The sequence below is a fragment of the Piliocolobus tephrosceles genome, chromosome 11, assembly GCF_002776525.5.
Source record: "Piliocolobus tephrosceles isolate RC106 chromosome 11, ASM277652v3, whole genome shotgun sequence".
Taxonomy (NCBI): Eukaryota; Metazoa; Chordata; class Mammalia; order Primates; family Cercopithecidae; genus Piliocolobus; species Piliocolobus tephrosceles.
In genome coordinates, this window is record NC_045444.1 from 14342938 (window position 1) to 14361535 (window position 18598).

The 18598-nt window shown below is 35.7% G+C and overlaps 1 protein-coding gene across 1 annotated transcript in view; it reads right to left on the bottom strand.

The window, feature by feature from the left end:
• DPP10 (dipeptidyl peptidase like 10) overlaps window positions 1-18598 on the bottom strand; it is a 629039-nt gene that overhangs the window by 249276 nt on the left and 361165 nt on the right. Inside the window, exon 5 of the mRNA XM_026449363.1 lies at window positions 7563-7637. Within this exon, the coding sequence (XP_026305148.1) occupies window positions 7563-7637 (75 nt within the window). The remainder of the gene's footprint in view (window positions 1-7562; window positions 7638-18598) is intronic.

Here is an 18598-nt window from a genome sequence, read left to right on the forward strand (position 1 = left end):
TTTTTTTTTTTTTTTTTTTTTTTTGAGACAGAGTCTTGCTCTGTCACTCAGGCTGGAGTGCAGTAGCTGATCTCAGTTCACTAAAACCTCCACCTCCTGCGTTCAAGCAATTCTCCTGCCTCGGGCTCTCGAGTAGCTGGGACCACAGGTGCATGCCACCACACCCAGCTAATTTTTTTGTATTTTTAGTAGGGCTAGGGTTTCACCATGTTGGCCAGGCTGGTCTCAAACACCTGACCTCAGGTGATCTACCCACCTAAGCCTCCCAGTGTGCTGGGATTACAGGCCTGAGCCACCACACCCAGACTACTACTTTAGATCCACCAAAAATAACTTCTCCTGTAACACACAGAGCCCACAGAAGTCAGTTGTTGACTGAAAAAAAACATTGTCTAAATTTTGTCCTAAACTAAATAATTGATATTTATTTGACTCAAATTGAGAACATTGCTAGGGAGGTAAAAACTAAACTAGCTTTCTCAATCTACCCTGATCCTACAAGAAAAATAGTGCTAGATCTTTTCATAGTTGCTCTCTCACCTAATCACAGAAGCCTCGAAGCAGCTTGGTTATCATATGTCTTTCTCTTTACACAAGGCAATGATTCAAGATAGTGAGTTTGAGAAGTGCTCGTATCTTCTTCTTCTTCATTATAGCTAAGGGAAAACAGGGCTGAGGATATGTGTGATGCCCATGATTCACGCAACATCTCTGTTAATTGTGTTATGTGGCTTCCTGATAATTCATCAGAAATATTCTTTTGAAGTCGACCCACATTACTGGCTATGATTATATTTATTCATACAGAATATTTTTTCCATTATTTGATCTTTTAGGAAGATTGGTTTTAATCATTTGGCACCATAAACAATTGAAAGTAAAATGGGAAATCTATGATAAAAACATGCAAAAGTAGAAAAATAATACAATTATATATTAATCATATTGATGGGAGTTTTGTAAGCCTAGAGAAAAAGGAAACAAAGTAAAAATAAATTTTATCCCCAAATTCAAATTTTAAATAAAAATTATTTAAAGCCTCGGCAGGGCACGGTGGCTCACGCCTGTAATCCTAGCACTTTGGGAGGCTGAGGAGGGTGGACCACCTGACGTCAGGAGTTTGAGACCAGCCTGGCCAACATAGCAAAAACCCATCTCAACTAAAAATACAAAAATTAGCTGGGTGTGGTGGCAGATGCCGGTAATTCTAGCTATTCGGGAGGCTAAGGCAGGAGAAATGCTTGAACCTGGGGGGCAGCAGGGGTTGCAGTGAGCCGAGATCATGCCACTTCACTCCAGCCTGGACGACACAGTGAGATTCCATCTCAAAAAACCAAACAAAGCAAAACAAAACAAAAAACTGAAAACCTCAATTGGTGATATATTTAAAGAGAGAAAAATAAAATGTAAAATGAATAAATGAATTAAACAAGTGAATATTTTTTAACAAAATACCAAGACTACAAAAGATAAAATAGTGTATAAATACATTATTCCCAACAAAACTAATAAAACTGAGAATATATACTGAAAAGTTAGCTTAAATGGATTAAAACACATATTAAAAGAAATATCTATACCTCTATATACCAACAATATATATGTATATATTTGTATTTATACAATTATAAGAATATGAATGCATGCTGATATATTAAATTTTATTTATGAATACACAAGTATACACAAGGGGCTATAGACAAGGAACCATGCCTGAGGAGTCTCTGTGGGACCCTCAGTTGATGTGCTTGATGAACTGCTAGACTGTAATGGATGAAAATATGGGGGCCTTGGAGGGAGTGAGAGCATTTTGCACGTAGGAGGGAAAGCAAACGTTTGGGGACTATGTTGGCCAGCCTTCATGATGGTTTCCAAAGATACCCAGCCCCTACCAGTCTTCTCCAACAATGAGACAGAGCTGCATTGTGTGACCAAGAGGTCCTGTGAAAATGACAGGTGACATTGAAGGATAGGCCATCCAAGGTACTGATCCTCTGAATTACCCACCCTGGAGAAGTCCAGACATTACACTATGAGGACACTCCCACAGCCCCGTAAAGAAGCCAATGAGGAGAAACTGGAGGCTTCATGTCAATAGCCAGCACCAATTTGCCATACATGGGTGTGATCCCATCTGGACGTGTGTGCCCCAGCCTCAGGCAAGCTGTCATGTTACCGTAGCCTCAGCTGAAACCTGGGCTCAACCCCATGAGAGATCTTGAGCCAGAATCACCCAGCCAAGAAGATTCCAAACTCCGGATCCACAGGAACTGTGACAGACAGTAAATTCTTTCTTAAAAGTCACTAGTTTGGGGCAATTTATTAAGAAGCAATATACAATTAATATTGATTTTGTGATGTCTGTCTGTTTGATTAGTAGGTAGGCTATATATAATGTAACCATTTAACAATTAGTTTTTTTAAAAAAATCCAGCCCTGCGTTAATAAAAATGGAAACATAATAGATCATACACTGCCTACCAGCTTTTCAATATCTAAAAACAAAAAAAAAAAAGCAGAAAGAATTTTTTCAGTATGTAGCATGAGACTTAAAATATCTGGACTCTACGTCACACAATATACAAAAATAAACTCAAAATGGATCAACAAACTAAAGAAAAGAACTGAAACTATAAAACTTTTTTTTTGATTTTGGCAATGGATTTTTAGATATGATACAAAAATCATGTGTAATATAGAAAAGATAAGATCAGAATTCACCAAAATTTTGAAAAACTGTGAATCAAAGGATATAATCAAGAAAGTGAAAAGAAAACTCACTGAGTGGGAGGAAATATTTCCAAAATGTATATCTGATACAAATCTACTCTTTAGAATATATGAAAAAGTCTTTTTTGTTTTGTTTTTGAGACGGAGTCTCGCTCTGTTGCCCAGGCTGGAGTGCAATGGTGCCGTCTCGACTCACGGCAACCTCTGCCTCCTGGGTTCAAGCGATTCTCCTGCCTCAGTCTCCTAAATAGCTGGGACTACAGGTGCCCGCCACCACGCCTCGCTAATTTTTGTATTTTTAGTAGAGGCAAGGTTTCGCCATGTTGGCCAGGCTGGTCTGGAATTTCTGACCTTGTGATTCACCCACTCGGTGTCCCAAAGTGCTGGGATTACAGGCGAAAGCCACCATGCCTGGTCAAAGAACTCTTAAAATCAACAAGAGACATAAATTAAAATGTTTTCTCAGTATAAACTGTATATAATAGAATGTTCTATAATTTTAGCTGAATTTGATTTACAGTTTTTTTTTTTTTTCTTTCTGAATTGTCAAGCAATTGGCTAGCGAGTCTGAATTGACTGCTATCCCTCAAAGAATTAATGCTGTCTCCTTGAGGTTTTATGTTTTCTGCCCACCTGGAATGTTTTTCTATTCATTTTTACCTGTCTGCTCTTTAAAGGCCAGCATATTGTTCTTCTCTAACATGATTACCCTGAGTAAAAATTTTCCTTTATTCTTTGATATGACCATATGTATGATACATAACATGATGTTGTATGTTGTGGATATAAATGTGTCATGTCACCTCTTCCTGGTTATAAATTTCTTGAAGGAGATAATTCAATTTATGTGAACACACCTACAGATACACCCTGCATAATGTAAAGTCCAGTAATTGCACCTGGGATGTAATAAACAAATAAAATGAATAAACAAATGAAATGATATAAAATAGTGAAATAAAGTTTCTAAAATTATTTAAATGCTAGCATTCTTTCACTTCCAGTTATTTTGTCATGAAGTATCTTTATTTTTCCTTGATAAGAAAAAAAGACCATAAGAATATGAAGATTGGGCCATAAGTATGTTTATATTATTAATTATATTTTTATAAGCTTGTGCTCTATTTTGTCCAAATACTCAAAGTTAACCTGGTTTTATGCTCCTTATTCCACATTTTGCAAACATAAACCTAAATTCCAAAAAGTTACTATTTAAAAATAAGATGAAAAAGCAATTTTTATTAGTGATGCTATCAGGGATGATCTGGCATAACCTAATACAGTTTTACTCTTCATAGACAGTTAACCAACTTCCCTGAAAGCAAACAGTAAAAATTGTTCTTCTAGATAGAAATCGACTGACTTGAACAACAATACAAAAGTTCTCAAACTAATTTCACTAGTTTATTTAATAATTGATCATTTTTTACTACATTTAACTATTTTCATTCACTAATCTTTAAAAACTATCAGATTTGCATAAAACGATAAATGTGGAAATGCATACTTGAATCTTTATACCTCTTTCCAGTAACTTATTTGGGGCAAAAGATTTCAATGATCCTGCATAATCCATACACTTACTAAAATAAATTGAAACTGAATTTAACAAAAAAAAAAAAAAAAATACTTTTGCCGTCGCTTGCAAGGCTGAAACAGGTGGATCACCTGAGGTCAGGAGTTCAAGACCAGCCTGACCAACATGGTGAAACTTCATCTCTACTGAAAATACAAAATTAGCTGGGCGTGGTGGCGCGTGCCTGTAATCCCACCTGCTCAGGAGGCTGAGGCAGGAGAATTGCTTGAACCTGGGAGGTGGAGGTTGCAATGAGCCGAGATCATGCATTGTATTACAGCCTGGGCAAGAAGAGTGAAACTCTGTCCCCCGCCGAAACCAAAACAAACAAACAAACAACAACAACAACAAAAAACTTTTGCCTATTTTAAGATGTTTTTAAAATTACAGCTTTTTTAAGTTAAATTCTTTTATTTTGACATAATTATTTTCACATGGCATTGTAATAAATAATACTGAGAGATCACATGTATTTTTCACCCAGTTTTCCCCACTGATACTCTCTTATAAAACTACAAGAAATCCTGGTCAAGAAAACAACTAGGTCAAGAAAACAACCAAGATACTGACATTTATACAATCAAGCTACAGAGCATTTCTATCTCCACGAAGATCCCTGTTGTGGTCCCACAAAATTAAAAAATCAATGTATGAATGAGCCAGTTTCTCTGCATGTTTGTCATCATTTGGTGCTGTCACTTTAAAAACAAAAATTAACCATTCTGATAGATTTGTAGTGATACTCTATTGTAGTTTCAATTTGCATTTACCTATTGGCTACTAATGTTAACATATTTTCATGTACCTATTTGCCATCTGTGAATGGCAAAAGCTGCTCCCTTTTCCCTCCTTTTCTCCTGGAAACTACTAATCTCTTCTTCATTTCTTTAATTTTGTCACTTTGAGAATGTTAGATAGATGAAATCATACAAACAATCATATTTGGGACTGTGTTTTTCTTCACTTGGCATAACTCCGAAGATGTATCCACATTGCTGTCTATATCGAAAGCTTGTTCCTCTGTATTGCTGAATATTTATTCCATGGGATGAATGGACCACAGTTTATCTAGCCATTCCCCCTTTGAAGAACATCTGGGCTGTCTCAGTTTTTGGCTATTATAAATAAGGCTATTGCAAATATTTGCAGACAGGTTTTTGTGTGAACATTATTTTTTATTTATCTGGGATAAATGCCTTGCAGCAATTGTCTAGTGAAACTTAATTGCTAGGTTGGATAGTAGTATATGCTTAGTTTTTAAAGAAACTTTCAAAATATCTTCCAAAGCAGCAGTACCACTATACATTCCAACAGCAATGTATGAATGAGCCAGTTTCTCTGCATGTTTGTCATCATTTGGTGCTGTCACTTTAAAAACAAAAATTAACCATTCTGATAGATTTGTAGTGATACTCTATTGTAGTTTCAATTTGCATTTACCTATTGGCTACTAATGTTAACATATTTTCATGTACTTATTTGCCATCTGTAAATCTTCAGTGAAATGTCTCTTCATATCTGGGCCCACTTTCTGATTGAATAGTTGTGTTTTTGTTATAGTTGCTATTTTTAACTGTTTAGTTTTAAGAATTCTTTATATATGAATGTTGGTCCTTTGTCAAACATGTGAATTTCAAATATTTTCTTCTAGACTGTAATTTGTATTTTTAGCCTGAAACAGGGTCTATTATGGAGCAATAGTGTATCCTGCTATGGACTGTACTTTTGGTATACAGTTTAAGAAATCTTTCCCTAGCCTTAAATCCCAAAGATTTTTTCTAAAAGTTGTACAGATTTACACTTTACATTTAAAAGCATGATCCATTCTGAGTTTGTATAAGATGTGTGGCTTAAGCCAGTATGATGCTTTTGTTTCTTGTGGGCTTTAGGTTTTATTTTTTGCCTATGGATATCTGATTGTTCTGGCACTAGTTGTTGGAAAGACTGTCCTCCATTAAATTGCTTGCGCACGTTTGCCAAGAATCTATTAGGCATAGTTCTGAAGGCCTATTTCTGAAGGTTCTCTCTTGTCTTTCATTGATATATGTGTTTGTCCTACTGCCAGTTCCAGTCTTCATTACAATAGCTCCCAAAACCTAACTTTTTTTGAAGTTCATGATCAGTTTAATACAGCAGACTTTTCAAGCTTAAATTATTTAGATAATGTTATGTTAGAATTTTTTAGTATAATATTTTTGTTTATAAAAGTCAAATATTTTTCTTACTATAACATATGATTTACAAAATCCCAATGAATAAAGGTAACTCAAAGCAAAAGATAAGAAAACAGGTCAACATCTACACTAGGAAAAGAGGCCTTTGACTAAAATCCCTCTGTCTTTTACAGCATAGATTACTTAAGTCAAAAAATATAACCTAAAAAATATAGCACATGGATATTCCAAAAGACTAAAGCCATCAAATAGCAGTTCTTTCAAACTGTGAAATTCCATGTGTTCAAAAGGCTTTCAAAGCATTATATGAGGCTTCATGCCTTAAGTCCATAAATTTTTATTGTTCATCTTAAAGCTTGTACACTTCTTTGAATGATTTCCAATCATTTATTCTTTACAGATACTAATCTGCTGAATTGGCTTTACAACATTTACTTTGATTTTTAACTGTGCAAATGATATCTAAGTACAAAACACTCAACAATCATACATATTGCTCTAATTGTGCTTCAGGGCTCACATGGAATAAGGAAACACTAATTTCAATTAGAACATTTTATTTGTTCAGAATTAATTTCTTGGCTTGCCCAATTTGCAAAATTTTCTACAACCCCAAGCTGACATTCAAATACCACTAAAGAATCCCTAGACCATAATCTGAGTCAATGTTTACAGCAGGTGCCTTCCCAATATACACATCTGAGCTCAAGGCATAGCCACTAGAAAAGTCTCTAATCTGTACACACATGAAACACTCAAGCATATGGTAAGGCTTATCTTGAAACTTTCACAAGCCAACATTTGCTCAATTTGCTAAACTCTGCCACATTATCCTCTGCCAAGAGATGGACTTGCATCAGCACAGGCACATGGCAAATTGTCCCAATTATTTGCTATATAGATACGGAAGATCTTTGGACATTATCTTCGAATACCTTTTGTGTAAAGTAGTCATTACTGTCATCCTGTAGTTACTAGATATGCCAGATTTTGCTTAGGTGAATTATAGCTGAGTAAAATTATGAATTGTCACCCCAATGCATCACAAAGAAAAGTATTCTCAAAGAAGATCACTCCTTTACCTGTTTGACATCATATGCCAGAAGGACATATTTTAAATCTGGTGAAACTGAATGTCTTGATGCTTTGAAGGTTACCTAGAAAAAGAAAAAAGAAAAAGTTATATTTAAAAGCTTTTTAACATGAATTTGGATGTATAAATATATTTTAAAAACTCAGTTATCGTAGTACTATAAAATGTCATTCTCATTTCTTTTATATTATATATTTGCACGTATGTACATATGATTATTCAGATGAATATATAACACTTAAAGAGGACATATTAGACATTTCAGCAAGAAAAAGTTAGTTAATATATCTTTCTATATGTTATCTCTTAAAGAATATGTTAATATTATTTATTTATTTATTTATTTATTTATTTATTTATTTATTTATTTATTTATTTATTTTGAGACAGATTCTCGCTCTGTCGCCCAGGCTAGAGTGCAGTGGCGTGATCTCGGGTCACTGAAAGCTCCGCCTCCCGGGTTCACACCATTCTCATGCCTCAGCCTCCGGAGTAGCTGGGACGATAGGTACCTGCCACCACACCCGGCTAATTTTTTGTATTTTTTTTTTTTTTTTTTTAGTAGAGACAGGGTTTCACCATGTTAGCCAGGATAGTCTTGATCTCCTGACCTCGTGATCCACCCACCTCGGCCTCCCAAAGTGCTGGGATTACAGGCATGAGCCACCGTGCCCTGCCAATATTTTTATTATTTAAAAAATTCAAAGGCCTATTGAAATTCCTGAGTAACCAAAATGCTTCTATATTTGCATGCTAGATTAATCAAAAGGAAAAGAAGTATTGATATTCTGCTTGTCATAATTTCTGTCTCTGTGTTTTTGTATTCTTACTGCTTGAATGTTTATATTTAAAGAAGACACTAACGTTAAAGACAGACTCTTTAAAGGAAATCTCCAGGGTGAAACAGAAATATATAACATTGCATTTGATATCAAACAAAAACTACTTCACTGTACTTGACTAATTTTGAGCCTATAATCATTGAACAAATTTGAGGACAGAAGGAATTTAAACTACACAAAGAAACAAATACATTCAAGGGAGAGAAAAGATTTCCCTTGAATTAGAGCTACTTGTCTAATTCATATCTACAGAGAGGGCAAGCACATTGAGTTGATGTATCAAAAACCTCCAAAATATAAACAAAAAACCACAAATTGTATAAACTTTTAAGCACAATAGATACTTTGCATGGTATTTGCAGACAAATATGTACATAAACAATTGTGCACACCTTATAGTTTCCATAAGACTGCTCTCTATAGAGTCCAGAAAAGTGTAAAGTCAGAGTTTCTTTGTTTTGTTTTTGTTTGTTTGTGTGTGTTTGACATAGGGACCCCAAAACACAATGAATAGGATAAGAAATTCAGACTAATCCGTATTTGGCAAGTTTGGGTGGTATAATAAAATATATTTTTGGTCTTTTCTCTGGTTCTTGGCACAGAGCTCCAAAAACCCTTGAAATTTCCTGAGTGATAGAAATGTCTTTTGTTATTCACAGCAAACTGCTTTCCACTTTATTAGATTTCATGCTAAAGTGACTGCAACATCAGAGGACTCTTTGTGAGGGGAGGGGTTAGCTTATAGTTTCAGGATTAAGCTGGTCATCAGGTCACATCAATCATGCGATTACAAATTTAGAAATTTCAGCCCCATTCTAAGATCCGGTAGGAAAGAAGATCTGGCCAGTGATTCAATAAATCATGCCTAAATAATTAAACCTTCCTTAGAAACTCTGATTGATAAGGGTTGAGGGAACCATCTGTTTGGTAAACATCTGGATGCACTGGGAGGGTGATATACCCCAGTCCAAAGACAAACAGCCTCCTGTTCTGGGGACTCCTTGAGGCATCACCCCATATATCTCTTCATCTAGCTGTTCATTTGTACCCTTTACAATAAACTGCTACTCGTAAGAATGGCTCTTGTCTGAGCTCTCTGAGTTATTCTAAGAAATTCTCCAGCCTGAAAAGGGGTAATAAGAACCCTCACGTTCGTAGCCAGGTTGGACGTAATTCAGTACCAGTGGGACCAGGAACTGGCAGCTGGCATCTGAGGTGAGGACAGACCAGGGGAATTGAGCTCCTTAACTGTGGGGTCTATGCTGATTCCTGGTAATTAGTCTCAGTATTGAATTGAACTGTGGAACACTCAATTGGTATCAGAGAATCATTTTTGGAATGACATAGCTTGTTAATTCCTGAGCCAGATATTCAAGAGAACGGAATGCTCAGGGAGACCTCACCATGTGACAATGCTAAGGTATGGGAGTTTATACCTATCTTATACAATCTACATATAAGGCATTTTAGAAGAAGATGACAGTGTTCACTGGCAATAATTCACATCAAGAATATTTTTTATTTTTTTATTTTTTAAAAGATTCATTTAAATAACCATAAAAAAAACAACATCAGCAGCTACCATTGATTGGTCATCTATCACGTGATCTGCAAGTTGCTAGGACCTTTGCAATTATCAATGATCTTAAATAGTCTTCAGGGAAATACTATGATACAACCTCATTCTCTCTCTCATTACTTTATTGTATATTGAAATTTGATAGAAATTAACCTATGGGGAATTTGGGGTGACACTAGATACACAAAGTATCCACCATTATAGTGTCAGGAGGTGTATTGCTTTTAAGAAAATGTTTAAGGGGACAATATCAAATGGTATGCTGTTATATAAAGACTGGTAGGGCAATATCATCACGCTTGTCCTACAATATTGCAGTTGTTACACCTTTCCCAAGGTCAGAGAGAAGCATGCATAACAAGACAATCCAGGAGGGCCTCTTTCCATAAGCCTTGCATTATCTCACTAGCAGTAGTTTTTTTTTTTTTTTTTTTTTTTTTGAGCGCTTCTCTATCTAAAGTCTGAATTAATTTAAAGGAAATCTCACCTCCCTCGTCCTCATCCACCCTCATGTGATGTTCCTCACACAAATTAACTTCACGCTTTCACAGGTGCGTCTGTGCCTCCGGTAACAACATTTTAGTATCTTTTACAGTTCCTGCAATTATCCAGTCTGGTACTTTATTAATTATCACTCTACTGCCTCAAGCTTATGCAGCACACAAACTGGGAAACTTTCCAAATATCTTTTCAGGGGCCCAAGCTGCTGAACCTTCTCTGAAATTAAAGAGTTGTGGGCAGGTCACTGAGGCTGCAGAGAAACTTACTGATAATACATGAATAAGAAACACATCTTGGCAGTTTAGTCAACAGGGCAGAAGATGTTGGAAATCGTAGGTCAATCCGTCTTAGTTTATGACCTTAATGTTATCCTTTATTGCATTTGGGAGATTAATTCTTTCTAGCAGCCACAGGAGACATCTTGGTCAACACCGATTCTAATTGTAGACATTAAGTAGTTTTGGTTTAATTTCAACTTAATATGACTTCAATTTGTGGTTTGGGGAATTTGATTATTGCCAGTAATGCTATTACAGTATTTTCATATTTAACAACTTAATTACCATTGAAACGAAAGGATGAAAAAGTAATTTCCACATGTGTTCATTGCCATTACTCAGCAATGATGCCTGCTTGTGCAGTTTTTGACATCCAACATTAGTAGGTACAAAGGGCAAAAAAATGCATGAATCCTGCCATCTATGAACATTCTGTTGAAGGCACGCAAGGTATGATAAACAGAGTAAAGTGAATACACAGGTGATTAACTAGATGAATTAAGCAAGAAAGACAAGGTATTTGATCAAGTAGAGAAACAAATGTATGCTTTCAGGCAGCTTGGGAACATTTTGTGTTACCTCTTTATGTATCATTCCATTCAAGTGAATCTTAAGTATTGAACATTCACTGTACAACAAGACCCCTGGGAGACACTGGAGGTGCCACAAAGTCGGGAAACCAAACCCAATAGGATGTTTTCCATTCCATATTGTTCAGGATAAGACAAGTGTCATGAACCTCTTTAGTCAACGGTAGAGCCAGGGTATGAAACATGGATGCTTTAAACCACTGGGTGTGCAGAGTAAGAATGAAGCTATCTGCCTAAGAATCAAAGAGAGATGGAGTAGTCAGACCACCTATTTAAAAGAGCCCAGTAGCTCCTCAGCTCCAGATACAACGTCCTATAGAAAAATACACACAGTGTTGCTAGTTTTCCACTTTTTTTCAAAAAAAGTTAGAAAGCAAAATTTAACTTATAATCTTATAATTTTAAAATTATGATTCCATCCTAAATACACTTGGGGTCCAGATGCTGTCTGGAGCCTACAAGCTTGCCAATTTTTGGTAAAGTAATAATTGCCATAAGGATGGGTGAGGAGAAAGAAGACAATGCTATGAGGTTTAAAAAGCAGAATTATATCCTTTTCATCTATTTGGTGGTAATGTAAGAGAAAACTTTATCTTCTAGTGTTTTTGAGTTAAATGCAGTTACAACCTACAATATGAGAATAACCTTCAAAAAATGCACAAGTAGTTTAAAACAATTCCTGGGAAGATGAGGGATGATTCCATAGATTACTGCTATTATGTATGAAGTACACATTATTGCCAACATGAATATGCCAGTGCTTATTACTGTTTTCATAAGTGGTAAAACTGAAAGCCAAGAAAGAAGCAAAATCAGGTTTGAATTTAGAACTATTACCTTGGCAACTGGTAAACTAGTTAGATTTGATGACATCTTGAGTTCATGACAGCTGGTAAGAGGCTCATGACAATCCAAGAAAGCAATGTTAAGAAGTTAAGGGGCCGGGCGCGGTGGCTCAAGCCTGCAATCCCAGCACTTTGGGAGGCCAAGACGGGCGGATCACGAGGTCAGGAGATCGAGACCATCCTGGCTAACACGGTGAAACCCCGTCTCTACTAAAAATACAAAAAACTAGCCAGGCGAGGTGGCTGCGCCTGTAGTCCCAGCTACTCGGGAGGCTGAGGCAGGAGAATGGCGTGAACCAGGGAGGCGGAGCTTGCAGTGAGCCGAGATGGCGCCACTGCACTCCAGCCCGGGTGACAGAGCAAGACTCCGTCTCAAAAAAAAAAAAAAAAAAAAAAAAAAAAGGAAGAAGAAGAAGAAGTTAAGGAAGAAGCAGAAGAGGCAAAGAGTGAAGGGACATGTACAGGGGAGGTTGTGAATAAAGTACAAAAAAAAAAAAAAAGAATTAGATTAGATTTGAAGATGGAGAAAGAAGAAAGTATACAGAATAACTCCAGGTTTTCAAGTTTTTATCATTGGGTGAATGTTGCTTTTGTAACATTCTCACTGGGGAAAATAAAGCAAAACAGGCATATTTTGAGGAAAGTTTTAGACAGTCAAATTTTATGTACATTATTGTTACAGCTCCTGAAGGATAGCCAATAGGAAATGTGCAGGATTTGTGGATAAAAAGCCTGCAGTTTAAGAAAGATGCCGGAAAGCCTCATCTTTAATCATTTATACAGAGTACTAGATGAAAGTTTATGTTCAATGTAAATCCATCCCCTCTAAAGAAAAGGAACAACTCGGGAGCCTGAGGCAGGAGAATGGCATAAACCCGGGAGGCGGAGCTTGCAGTGAGCTGAGATCCTGCCACTGCACTCCAGCCTGGGCGACAGAGCAAGACTCCGTTTCAAAAAAAAAAAAAAAAAAAAAGAAAGAAAAAAGAAAAGGAACAAGTTCCCCAAATGACGTGGTCTACCGGGGTGGGCCAGTAACCATGCAGTTAAGACCACTGTGTACCAGTGCTTGTATTCTTTAAATGTGCATGTTTTCTTTTTCTTGTACCTCTGTTCAACTTCCTCTACTTGCTATATCACCTTCACCTTTCCCTTTTCCTTATTCAAATTGTGTTTCTCTGAAGCATCATTCTATTTCTCCTCCTTTAAGCCTTCCCTGTTCTTCTTAGCTCAAGTGATTCATCTGACCTCACATGTATATAATTACATGTGCAGTTCATCTAAAAATTGATCACTGTTTCGTGATTGCACTTCTAGGTTGTTTGGAACTGCAATTTACATATTTTATTGCCACAGTAATGTCCCTATTAAGAGGCTCCATTACAATGATTCACTTTTGTCAGAAACATTATAACTACAGGTAGAAATGAGATAATGATGGTATTCCAAGATGTCAGATATTAAAGATCATAGCAAGAAATCATTAAACACAAACTTAAATGTCAGAAGTGCCAGAAAATATAAAATATTCATTTGTATGACTTGAGGCTGAGAAAGGACTAAGCAAAGGGAGAATGAGGGATGCAGTTAAAATTAATACAAGTTGGTCTGAAGGACTTGGTTGCCTTAACATTGAGAAATGGCAGAACATTGGGAACTGTACAGTAGGGATGTGTATTGTTCTAGATCTTGGAATAAGCTGGTAATAAAAAGATCTAAACACATCTCTATTTACAAAATAATAAAAAAATCATGCTCCAGGAGCTTTGGCTGAAAAATTCTGAAATTGCAGATGGGTACATTTTTAACAGATAGTGAATGATGGAGACAAAAATGTAAGTCTTCTTGGATCGTATGATATTTTCCCTGCTCCCTCAACCTCCAGCCCATCAAACTCCCTGAACATACATACACATATCCTTTATGTTTTGTTTGTTTTGTTTTGTCTTTTGACATAGCACTATAAAATGTCTCGCATTGTCACCCGGGCTGGAGTGCAATGGCGCTATCTTGGCTCACTGCAACCTCCACCTCCTGGGTTCAAGCAATTCTCCTGCCTCAGCCTCCCAAGTAGCTGGGACTATAGGCACCCACCACCGCGCCTGGCTAATTTTTTGTATTTTTAGCAGAGACGGGGTTTCACCATGTTGGCCAGACTGGTCTCAAACTCCTGACCTCGTGATCTGCCTGCCTTGGCCTTCCAAAGTGCTGGGATTATAAGCATAAGCCACCATGGCTGGCCATCCTTTATGTTTAATTTATTTAGGGTATAACTTCCCTCACTACTCAATCTCATTACTAGTTTATTGGTACCTGACAAAAACATTTAGATCCTGGCTAATATGGTGAAACCCCGTCTCTACTAAAAAATACAAAAAACTAGCCGGGCAAGGTGGCGGGCGCCTGTAGTCCCAGCTACTCGGGAGGCTGAGGCAGGAGAACGGCCTAAACCCAGGAGGCGGAGCTTGCAGTGAGCTGAGATCCGGCCACTGCACTCCAGCCTGGGCGACAGAGCAAGACTCTGTCTCAAAAAAAAAAAAAAATTTAGAAAAGCCATCTATTATTTCAGAAAAATATTAATTTTGAAACATGTAAATTAAGTATATATTATGAAAATGCTTCCTTCATAGTGTATCTATAAATGACCAAATTCACCGGTGTGAGCATGAGGAAGGATTTTAGAAAGCCAGTGGACCATAAGTTGAGGAGAAGAGGGAGAAAGGTTACTATCTGGTTGAAAAGAAGAAAAGGGAAATCAAGCGAAGCTGGAAAAGGAGGCGGCAGTCCGTAGAGCGATGCAAAAGACAGGCTCTCTTTCACTGTCTGGCTTTAAGAATAGAGAAGAAGCAAATAGGTTTTTATCATTTAGCTGTAAACAAAGTCTTGATTGTTCACTGTAGTTACAACTGGGTACATATGCAGGAAATTTTAAAATCATTTTTTTTTTTTTACTGTGTCTTTCTTCATGTTCTCTTTTCTTAGCTGACCAATTAATTATGATCGTGCTTAAATTGTATATCTTTCCTGACATCTGCAATATGAATATTTTGTAAACATGATAGATGCTCTCTCTACATATATTTTTTTCTTGTTAACATGCATTTTGTTGATACTGGAGTATTTAATAACACAACCCAAAGCAGAAAATGCTATGGTACAACTAGGTAATTTTTATAACCATTGAATCAATACCTACTAATCCATATAGACTGAGGCACATATATTTTTATTGCTCAATAAATGTAAACAGCCAAAATAATATTCTATTCATTTATATCATAGGCCATACACTAAAACATTTAAAAAGCAATTTTTATTTTCCACAGAAAGTGGAAATTAATGCTTACTGAAATCGATTAATAACTTAAAACAATAGGGCAGAAAAGGTGACTTTGAGAGTAATGCCAATATTTCTTCACCCAACACTTGAGAAGAATGCCAATATTTCTCCACCTAACACTTCAATAAATTGGAAAAGCTATGGGCTGATGAAAGAAAAAAAGGAATACTGTAACTTACATTTTTATGCAAAGTATTTATGTGAAGTTCAGTTTGTGCTGGTCTAATGATTCTTCCAATTGTCTTAGTGCTTTATAATCATCATATATCAAGTATATTTTTTTCTTAAATGGTGCTGTTACCTTCAAGCACAGCTGCATTAAAGAATACAACATATAAAACCTATGGAAGTCCTACAAAGTTTGACATTAGAATTTCTGGATGAGTTTTCCTCGCCGTGGCCTTATACAATGTGTGTAATATAATACTTATAAAATAAGATGGGTAGACTGGAGCTGTCCAACACAGTTACTTAAATTCATTCTTGTTATGATATCCCATCAAGTACATTTTACAGAGCATGATTTTATGAACAAAAATAATATAGTTATTATTTTAAAACATAATATGTACATTGTATTTCAATTAGTGATATGATTTTATTTCTAGTGTAAGAAAAAAATGGTTACCAAAAGCTTTGCAATTCCCATATTTTTAAAAAAAGGGAAATTATAATGTCCAACATTAAGTAAAAAACCTTTTTTTTTTTTTTTTTTTTAACCATGGCTGAATTATTTCTTTTTATGAGATAGAAACAGAAAAATAATAGTGGTTCAACGACTAAATCATCCTGACAGCTGATGGTTTAAAGGCTCATTTAAGGTTTATGTAACATCCTTAATTTAGCATTATAATTAATAATTCCAAAAAATAGAAGAAAACATAGGCTAGCAAATAAAAAAGATATTTAATTGTGCCAGATTTGATATATTCTTACATATTCTCAATGATACCATATTTGATATTGCTAGAGATTCCATGTTTGGCTCCTTCAAACCTCATATTGAAATTTGATCCCCAGTGTTGGAGGTGGGGGTCTAATGATGGGTGTTTAGGTTATGGGAGAGTCTTCCTCATGCATGGCTTGGTGCCATTTTTATCACTGTGAGCTCTTGTTCTATCAGTTCTCATGAGAGCTGGTTGTTAAAAAGAGCCTGGCACCTCCTCTCTCTTTTTCTTGCTTCCTTTCTCACCATGTTATCTCTGCACATGCAGGCTACTCTTTATCTTCCACCATGAATAAAGCAACTAGAAGCCCTCACCAGAAGCAGATGCCAGGGCCACGCTTTTTGCACAGTCTGCAGAACCATGAGCCAAATAAACATCTTTTATGTAAATTACCCAGCCTCAGATATTCCTTTAGAGCAATACAAAATGAACTAGTAGATAAGACAGACATCTATTTAGTAGATAAGACAAATATGAATTAATAGATAAGACAGATATCTACTTTATCCTTAACATTTTCTCTCTTGAATTGGATTAATCACAGCTTTTGTCTCTTCACATATTGTCATTCATGATAGATTGAGCAATTAAAAATTTAATTCCCAATTAAATTTAAATATGAGATAAACAATAGATATATAGTAATATATGTAGAGAATGGCATATCATATAACCATGATAATGACATAAAAATATAGTATCTTATAAAAATAACTGAACTCTAGGTTAAATGCAAATATGCATGAATCAGTAACAAAATGCTGAGTGATAAAGGGAAGTATAAGAAGATTATGGACTGCCTGATGCCTCTTTCAAAAGTTCAAGACCAACTAAGATTAAATTATACATCATATAGGCAAACATACCTACGTATCAAAGCAAACTGAGTTAGATATTAACCAGAAACCCAAGGGTATTAAAATAATTTACATAGTGAATTAATTTAAAAGTTGAGTGTTCATTTACTTGCACTTTTCTCCAAGGTTGGAAGTCATGCTTTATACACATCATTTTATCAGAAATATCCATTAATAGCTCCTAAGCACAGTTGAGGAGACCAGTGGTTGTTTGCAACTGTGACTGAATAAACCTCCCTGTTCCTGTTTCCTGATATATACATGCAATTGCTTCCTTATGGTATATACCAGGAAGGAATTTTTAGGTTGCAGGGCATGTGAATGTTACACTTTACACAATTATGACAAAATTTTACCCAAAGTAAAAACACAAATGACATTCCCGCTATCAATGAGTAAGAGGCTCTGTTATTCCACAGTCTTTCCAATACATAGTAACATCAGGGTTAAGCTTTGCCAATAGGATATGTGAAAAATACTATCTTCTTGTTGATAAATACTCCTGTTTGTGAATTATGTTAAGCAGCTTTTACTTTTTTATCAACAATTTTTTGATAAAATGTCCATTTATATTTTTTGTTCCTTTTCAATTGATTTGAAAGAGTTTTTACATATTAATTACATTAACATTTTCTAAGTTAACTAATAGTTTCCATTATGTCTTTATAATTTACAACTTAGCATATTGATATGCTAAAATATCTCGGTCCTCTAATTTTAACATGAAATTATAATAGATATAGGATGCGAGCAACAAAAAATATAAGGATATGACAATTAAGAGGACTCTGAATGTGCAATTCACTTGAAAAAAAAAAAAAAAAAGAATAACAAGGCTCAGGTTTTCAGCTTAGAATATCAATATTTCTTGAATATATTAACGGGTGTAACATTACAACTCATGTTCAGGACTCCTAATAATAGATTGATTTGCTGTTTCCTGCTCATTTTTCAGTATCCTTTTGATAAGCAGACATACCATAAATGACCCTTCCATGCCAAAGCAAATAACAATAATAAAAGAAAAGAATAATTTTAGATTTACATCCCTGGTTATGCTTTCTGCTTAGTTGGGGAAAGAAAGAAGGCCTATAAAATCAAGCCAAATTTACACCATGGAATACTATGCAGCCATAAAAAAGGATGAGTTTGCGTCCTTTGTAGGGACATGGATGCAGCTGGAAACCATCATTCTTAGCAAACTATCACAAGAAGAGAAAACCAAACACCGCATGTTCTCACTCATAGG